Genomic DNA, 9038 nt, shown 5'->3' with positions numbered 1-9038 from the left:
AAGGGAATTGGATGAGATCAGGGGTTCTTAACCTGGAGTCCGTGAACTTTTAAAAAATATATATTTTCAATAGAATTGGTTTCTTTTGTAATCCTATGCGTTGTATTTTATGCATTTAAAAAAAAAAACCATTTTGAGGAAAGGTCCATAGGCTTCAACAGACTGCCAGAGGGGTCTGTGACACAAAAAAAGGTTAAGAACTCCAAGACTAAATTGTCCCTAAAATCCCTCCTAGCTCTGTGAACTTGTGGCCTACCCACCCTCAGCCACCATGCTCCAGATCCTTCCTTTCCGTACCCCACAAGAGTCCAGTCTTCTATTCCCACAGGGTCCTGCAAGGTCTATCTAATCTGACAAATAGATTGATGCAAAGGTTTTGATGGCCAATTTTGTCCCAAAGTAGAATAGGGTGGTGTGGGACGTAATGAGTTGCCCCCTCTCTGTGGGTATTCAAGCAAAAGCTAGAGGTCCTCTTGTTATCTGATATGGCAGAGGGATTCGTTCTAAGATACAGGCTGAATTAGGTGGCTTCTGATGTTCCTTCCAATCTCCAAGTTCTGACTCGGGTGCCAAATGTCATTTCACCTCTCCTGGCCTCAGTTTCTTTAGATGTAAAATGATGATGAGAATATAATCCCTGTCTACTCCATAGGCTTTACTAGGAGGAAAGTACTTTGTAAACCCTAAGGCTCCAGAGAAATGAGAGCTTTGATAAGGAGTCAGTGAATAAATATTTCTATCTGAGAGCCATTTTTCCTCTTGCTAGTCTGACTCCCTAACAGGTCAGTCAGAATCCACCCCTGCCCTCCCTACCCCCAAGTATCCCAAGTGTTTCAAGGAAGTCAATCACACCTTTTTTTTTTGTTTTTTCTAATGCCACGAAAATACATTTTATTGTTACATTAAACACACACTTTTTAAGGCAGTTAGATAATTAAAATCCAGTGCTTTAAGGCATGATTTCATATAATAGATCCAACTCTAATAGAATTCTTTTAAATAAATTTAAATTTTTATTCTCTCCTGACTTTTATGAAAGAATCACTATCTAGGTTTTAGTATGGTGCTGATCTCTCAATCCTGTCCATTGATCATCTCAACTATTCAAAATTCTTGCCATTCAGTGTCCAGGGACAGCAAAGTGAGTGGCAGAGCTGAGAAAAAAGGTCAGAGTGGGGACCCCAGCAGCTAAGAAAGCCATTAGGAAACACTAAGATTAACACCCTACATCCTCACAGCCCAGAGAGGGGCTGGAGTCCAAAGTGGTACAGACTAGGGGCAAGGTTTCTGAAGGACTGCCATTTGTCTGTGCTTCTCTTGGGTGATTCTCCCAGCTGAAAGGGTGACATCTCCCTCTACCAAGTTTTGTGGCACTCAAGTCCTGATTCTCTCACACTCTTCCACTGCGTCAGATGGATCCACGGCTCCTTGTCTTACTGGCTGGTCAGCCTCATTGGGACAGTGTCACCTTAGTCTCAGTTTTTCTTTGTCTTCTTTGTCCCCCCCCTTCACGTTCAGGTGGAGGAGGCATTTGGAGATAGGGTTCATTTGAATTGACTCCAGTGTGGGTGGTTCGTATAGAATTGTAATTAATCCTTAATTAAAGTGCCATCTGCCTTTGGGAAAATCCACAGGAGTAGAGAGAAGATAGGAGTGAATTTGCACATTTGTCCAGGTGAGAGCCTTTGGATGAAGGAGAAGAGTGTGGATTTGGGGTTGTGGCCTTAAGTGAGTGAAAGATTTGGGGTCTTGGCCCTAAGTAGAGACTGACTCCTTGCCAACTCTATGAGAAAGAGACATGATCCAAACAGTGCCATAGCTAGAGGGAAGAGTCTCTTAGCAATTGAGATGGCCTTGATTTTCTCTGAACAAAGAAAGTAACCATACATAAGTACAAAGACAAATGAATAAGTCTGATGAGTGTCGTGGTGGTTGTTTATTAGAATGCTTACTGAAGGAAAGAAATGAATTTAACCACTAAGAAAATATTTTTTTTAAATCTAACTAGAAAAACAGTGGGCCACAACTAGATTTTTTTTCCAGTGTGAGTATGAGTTGAAGATTTGTTCAAGAGAGAGAGATTAGAATTCATCACATAGGCATTCTAGTAATAAATAAAGATATGTCCTTTAAGACCTATATTAATACTTCTTAAGCAATAAATAATAGATAAATAGATGTATGAGAGAATCTGTTCCTTAAATACTTCTTAAGCAATAAATAATAATAGGTATGTCTATTTTGTGAAGAAAGGAGATTATGCTCCAATTTTTTGGCTGATTGCCTTGAGCTGGGACTATGAAAAGTGCCAGTTGGGCAGCTCTCAGGCCGAATCCAAGTTCAGATCTGCATCTGCCTACAGTGCTGCTGTCCAGCCTACTTCCCTGCAGCATCTAATGTGCTTGGCCTTCATTTGAAAAATCACTTCGTTTGGTCAGCCCATTCAGATCATCAGACAGCAGTGTTCTGCCTGAGAACTCGTCACTCACCCCCAAAGTGGCCTTCCATTCCTGCACCCTTCTTTCCATCTCTTAGCCCCCTCTACCTCTGCCCTATTCCCCTCCAAACAAGGCCATTGACATCAATCTTTTCTTTTCTTTGTGCATTTTATTCCACATGCCTCAGTAGTATTTTTACCATTTTGTCAAGTGTGTGGTAAAAGTCTGGACATGGATGAGATGAATGAGAATGGGCTGTTTGCCTCTCTTAACATCTTCCCGTGGCAGAAGCTGGGAGGGATACTTCCAAGGAGGACTGGCCACTACCCAGTGGAACATCCCTGAAATTAGGCTTCTACTCCAAACCTCTTTCTGAAATTTGATGATCTCATTTGTTCTATTTTTATGTCCAGTCTGGGAAAGAGAAGATGGACGGGGCCCTTTGTGGTTACAAAATTCAATTACGAATGTATAGCTGACTCTGCTTGGGATTGTCCTCTACCTTAACTTTCCGGGAAAACCTAGCCCCTCCCCAGCTCTGAAAGCCAGCACTTGCTCAGGTTCAGGCACCCCAGGTTCAGAAACTGTAGATAGAACGTTCCCCCACCTGTGGGGGAACAAACACTTGTGACAGACATTTGGAGAACAGCAGCAGGAGGAAAGAGCAGCAGCATGCCGTCTGCCCTTGGGAATTCTGTCTGAAGGCCTGGGCTCTAGGGAAAGTGTTCCAAACCCCTCAGAGCACCGTTCAACTGACTGGCCACTACTAAGAATTAAGTCAGAGGTGAGCTTCCCAATTGAATTCAGTAGACATCAGAGTAATATTTTGTAGCTGAAATTTAGGAAAGATGCCATTCATTTAAAGTACTGGATTATCTCACCGGCTTCCGTGACTGCCATTTGAAGCACAGGTGGGCCCGCTTAAATATGTGTAAATTCACACTCACAAAACAGATTACTATGCTGTCATATTCATGCGACCAAAAGATGTTTCATTTACAGAAGGCTTCACCACAAGCTTCTCTTTTGAGCTCCCCCAAGTATATCAATTGGTTATCTAGAGAGATAACTAGCCACTTAACAAAGAGGCTGGGGGAGCAGGGATGACAAGAGGGGAAGAGAAAACTAGCGTGGGGAGCCACTGACAAATGAAGATCAATCGGATAGAAAGCTGAAGTAGCTTGGAAATTAGAATGGCAAACACTGGGGAACTTGAGTTCCCTAAATTTGTATTATGTATTTTTAAAGATATGCTACTATTACGCAAAGTATAAGATACATTTGCACAATGAGCTAAAACACACTCACTAATTTGTACTTCTAAGCCTGCTGATGTGATGTGTGCAGTGTGTAGGTTCATATCGAGTATATGTGTACATGCATGTGCATTTAGGGGGTGCATGTGTGTACATATGTGTGCAGACTGTGTGTTGGAGCAGGGAGAAGTACAGCGCATCAAGCAAATTTAAGCGTATAGTATGCAGAGCTAACTTAGAACTGGGACCTGTCACTTAGCCATCACTAAGGACACTCGGTGAGACTTTGTCTTCACAGGTAAGTGTCTCCTTGAATGCGCCTGGCCCCAGCATAAGTTGGCTTGCGTCTCATCCTCATCTCACGGATTTGCTCCTGCAGGTCAACAACGAAGTAGTAGGCTGTGTCCTTGGTGTTGCGGACGATGCGCTGGTACTCCTTGCGGAAGTTCTGGTTGAGAGTTCCGTAGACCATGGCATTCACGCAGCTGTTGAAGTAGGCCAAGTAGTAGCTCCCAATGTACACCCACTCTGGAACACGTGGTCCAATGCCCAAAGGATCGAAGACTCGAGCAAGCTTCAAGAAATTCAGTGGGCCCCAGCACAGAGCGAACAGGACGAAGACCAGAAACATTGTCATGAAGTTGCGGACGTCAACCAGCATGAACTTCGGCTTGGTGACCTTGACCCGATGATTGACTTGAATGACCAAAATCCAGATCCTCAGGTAACAGAATGCCACTACCGTCAGGGGGATGAGGAAGTGGAGGGCCATCACTCCAACCGCGTAGAAGGCAGTAGAAGTGTGGACAAAGCTGCAAGTATAGACCATGGGATTGTACTGCACGGTGGCCACAAAGTAGTTGGGGATGAGAGCCAACATGGTCATCAGCCAGGTGACGATAAGGATGAGGATGGTATTCCTTCCAGTGAAGATCTTCTCATATAGGAGGCTATGGCAGATGTAGCAGTAGCGATTGAGGGCTATCACCATGATGTTAAAGACAGAGCTAACAGCGCTAATGCTTGTAAGGAGGCCGCTCAGTTGACAGTGGAGTTTTCCCATGGTCCAGCCGTTGTTCAAGATGGCAATCAAGGTCATAGGGTAAGGATACACAGCAACAAGCATGTCGGCCACAGATAAACTGATTACAAAGACGTTCCCTGGAAAAGGGTAGGAAAAAAAGAAACAAAGAAGGAAAAAAAGAGAAGAAGGAAGAAAAAGGATCAACTGCAGAACATTCAAATCTCATTGAGTTAGTCTAATTAACAGAAAAGGTCAGTTGGAATTAGATAAGACCTGAAGGATATTGAGAGAAAAAAATTGAAAGCAGTGAAATTCAGAGTGGACAGAATTATGGAGAAACAGAGACACTTGTTCATAGCTAATGGAATTGCAAGTTAGTGAGAACAAATCTGTCAGCATATAGTACTAGACCCCTCAAAATTCATCCTCTAGTGCCCAACCCTCCAGTGATGAGCTTCTGTCTCTATAGTTAGTTAAGTTGGCCCTTAGGGACCAGATATCCAGTCCCAAGCAGGAGCAGATCCTATCCTCAAAGTTTTTCTAGTCTGGTGAACTTGACAGCATTTAGGTTCTGTGGGCCTGGTACACATTGTCACATATCCTGTGCATCTTACTGTCTCATACCACTGCTTCCCCTCTCCCAACATGGGATGGGCAAGCATGGCAATTTCCATAGATGACAGGGCTATGGGCCCTATTTAGACCTCAAACATATACCCACAACTGTGCTCAAAAAAAAAAAAAAAGATTCCAACTTTTTGAGGTCAAATTGTGTCCCGTTTTCAAAAAGCTGAAGTGGAGTGCTCTGGGCAGCTTGAGGGAAATGAGCCCTTGAGGAGGGGGAGGGAAAGGAGAACTGAGGGTACTAAAGACAAACCTGGCCATTCCAGAGGCCCTGGTAAAATGGCTCCGTTTCCATCCCAGACATCCCATAGTTCAGAATTTTCCCCATTGCAAATAGAGATTAACTCTGCCTAGTTTTAAATAAGTGAGGTCTCCTTTCAAAATCAAGAATGCTCCCTGCCACAGGGCTGGACTCCAGCTCCAGAGCCAGGCGGCTTAATGAAATTCACAACCATGCAGTCTGAAGGATTGTACTCTTCTCTGGACTATCATTAAGACAATGACAAAAATATAACTCGAGATAAATGACTGCAAAAGAGAGCATTAGGGATGCCATTTTCTTAAAAAGCTTTTTTTTTTATGGGGTCAGCTATAAATGGGGCGGAAGTATAGGAAAAGGAAAAGACTACGGTTAAAATGGCTTACAGGCTATAGCACCCCTAAGCTACTTCCTTGGATAAAGGTAGGCATTTAAAGAAGTCTGTTAACTCTTTCAGGATACCAGGGGTCTTTACTGTTCTTACTAAGGATGCCTGGAGCCAGAGATGGTAGGCAAGGAACACATACAAGTATTCTTCCTTACAGTCCTGTCCTCTTTCCCAAGATAACAGCCTTCCCTCCATTTCTATGTGTTTAAAGATGGTTATCTTCCTTTGCTTGGGGGAAGGGCCATTTGAGAGGAAGGTGACAAAGCAATTTTCCTTTGTTCAGAAATCAAAATTGTGGCGGTGGTTCACAAGCCTTTTGCCGAGCTGGGCAATTCAGTTCATTAACAAGGTCGTGGTTAGACAACACACCAAAGTTGGCTCTGAGGCGGTGACATATCTTTCCCTTTGACCTTTTCTAGCCTGAAGCAATGCCTGCAAGGTTAGCATAACCAGTTAAGTGAAGCTTGCCTTCCAATAAGACAATTTGCTTTTGGCACATCAACTGAAGCAGTACAGCCTTTGGACGCAGACTAACGATGGCATGATTAAAGATCGGTTGATGTTGGTAATCGATCAAGGGCCACTGCACGATCTTTTGCATATTACCCTTTTCTGTGATTGGAAATAAATTCCCAGCACCCAGACTGCCACCAGAGCTCTGTTGTATAAATCAAGGTCACTAACTCTTGTTCTAAGAGTCACTCTTCTGAAGAGGATTTTAATCTACAGCAAGAGAGCAAAGTGCTTTAAGACTGATTTGGAAAAATTTGTAATTTGTCAGTAGTTTGCCCTCTTGTTTTGACGCCCTCATCACCCTGAGTAGAAGCAGTAGTTACTTGGTTACATGTGCTGTGCTCTGGGGTTTGGAAAGGTGACATTTGATTTTGAAACATTCAGTCTTGACTTTCAGAATTTCTTACTATGGTCTTTCTACTTCTACAAGCGCCTTCTCTCCCATTTCCTGGAAAACATCAAAAACAGAAATCTTGATCCTTTCCCCATCTTAGATTGCTTAGACTACAAATACATAGACTCATAAGGATGTCAGAGCTGGTTGGAACCTTAGAGATCAGCTAGTCCAACCCCTGAATTTTACAGAAAGGGAAACTGAGGCCTCAGGAAGGCTGATTTACCCAACAGGTAGTCAAGGAGCGACAGAGACATCTAGTCACCCTCTTTTAGTTTGGAGAACAGAATAAAACAATGGTTCTGTGGATTAAAGGGAGATGGAGGCCAAGGAGAAAAAACAGAAGGGTGTGGAGATACTGTGAAAATTTAAAAATAGTTCTTTGGTGGGTCAGGGAAGAAGACAGAGCCCTTCAGCATGGAGGTACAAGGGAAGAAAACTTGTAAAATGTAGTCCCAGGGAAAAAAATTATCAGGACTCTGCTCTTGGAAAGCCATCTAGTTTATCATATGACTGTGAACAGGGTTCAGTCTCATCGAGCACACTTCAGATTATTTATCGACTAAGTCTTGATGCATTTATGGCAACCTCTTTAGATTTTGGAGCCTGCTCAGTCTTCCACATTCAGCTCCGATAGCCACCCTCCCCAACTTTTGGCCATAGCCCTTGCTGTGGGTTGACTCTAAGCATGCTGGGCTACATGATCCCAATGAATACCCCAGGGGGGCTGCAAGCAGTGTCCTCTTAGCATGGGCAAAGCTCTTCAGGGAAGCTGCCACTTACAAAAAAAAAAAAAACCATTTCAAAGGATATAAAGATAGGAGACAAGGGCACTAATTTTGTGCAGAAAAAAATGTTTTTTCTGGAAAAATCTTCCTGCTAACCTATGAAGTGTTGTCTTATCCTTGAGAAAAGGAAAAATAGATAAATTTTTAAATAGATTTTTAAGGACAGGAGTTGAGGCAGAGTGTTCAGGACCCAGAAAGTGGTCTTCATATGGGACTAGAGCCATAGAATAGAGGGATTCTAGATGTCTAGTCTGAAACCCCTCCCCTCTTCATTTTATGGAGAAAATAAGGGCCAAAGCTTGTTTTACAAAAGAGGAAACTGAGACCCAGGGAAGGGATGGGTCTTATCCAAGGTAACTAGTGGCAGATTCAGGATTGGAACCCATGATTCTAAACTTGCATTATGCTCATTTTTTTGTACCATATCATATTCTGTCACATACACACACACTCTCCTATCTAGATGGGGGATAAGGATGATAAAGTAGAAAATAACTATTTCAAAGCTGATAAATCCTGATTGTCTTTCTTTGAAGAATCTTATTGATTGGGCCAAGAGACAACATAGGACCCTGGCAATTGAGAAGAGAATTCTAGCTCTGATGTTGCCACCAACTAACTGGCTGTGGGACTTTAGGCAAATTGCTTTCTTTTTCTGGATTTCAGCATGATCCTCTGCAAAACAATGGGGGAATGGACTGACCAATCTCAAGATGCTATTAGCCCGTGAAAGGTAGACTTTGGTATCCCAGTGTGTGGAAGCTTTTCTCCCATTACCTTCCCTAAGGGAACAACAAAGCCTAGACAGAACAGCCTTAGTAGCTAAATGAGAACCTGATTCCAGCAGGAAAGAGGACTACACCTCAGGACCAGCAGAGATTGTGGCTCCCGGATCCCTAGATGACCCTTGCTGGAGGAAAGGAAGACTGGCTGCCCAGGTCCTCCCTAGTCATGTATCTGAGGGACCTCAGAATAACTTCCTGTACTTCCTAGTCATGTCTCCCTCCCTCACCCCCCAAAAAAGGGATCCATAAAAGCTCATAATATCCATTTATTTTGCATAAATTTACATAAACTATGACATTTATGCCTAATTACAACTTAGTAACAAGTAGGCAAATCATTAAATAGGTATCATATTAATTTTGCTATATGATTTTCTTCATTCATACCCTTACTGAGCACTTGGACTGGGCTCTGGGAGACACAGACTTCAGTGGGTCCCAGGCCCTGCCCTGAATAAGCTCCCAGTCTAGTGGGGGAGGAGGAGGTGGGGGAAGTAGAATAGACAGCAAAATGGGCTAAGAAAGAAAAAGCAGACCCAGGTTTTAGCCCCAGCTCTCCCACTTAACTA

The 9038-nt window shown here is 43.1% G+C and overlaps 1 protein-coding gene across 3 annotated transcripts in view; it reads right to left on the bottom strand.

Moving 5' to 3' along the window:
- Window positions 1–820: 820 nt before the first annotated feature.
- The window catches only part of GPR50 (G protein-coupled receptor 50), a 141248-nt gene continuing 133030 nt past the window's right edge, over window positions 821–9038 (bottom strand). For all 3 annotated transcript variants that reach the window (XM_072625727.1, XM_072625726.1, XM_072625725.1), the window contains exon 3: window positions 821–4855. In XM_072625727.1, coding sequence (XP_072481828.1) covers window positions 3987–4855 — 869 coding nt within the window. In that variant the 3' untranslated portion in view covers window positions 821–3986. The remainder of the gene's footprint in view (window positions 4856–9038) is intronic.

Source organism: Notamacropus eugenii, chromosome X (genome assembly GCF_028372415.1).
Source record: "Notamacropus eugenii isolate mMacEug1 chromosome X, mMacEug1.pri_v2, whole genome shotgun sequence".
Classification (NCBI taxonomy): domain Eukaryota; kingdom Metazoa; phylum Chordata; class Mammalia; order Diprotodontia; family Macropodidae; genus Notamacropus; species Notamacropus eugenii.
This window is presented reverse-complemented; position numbering and strand designations above follow the sequence as displayed.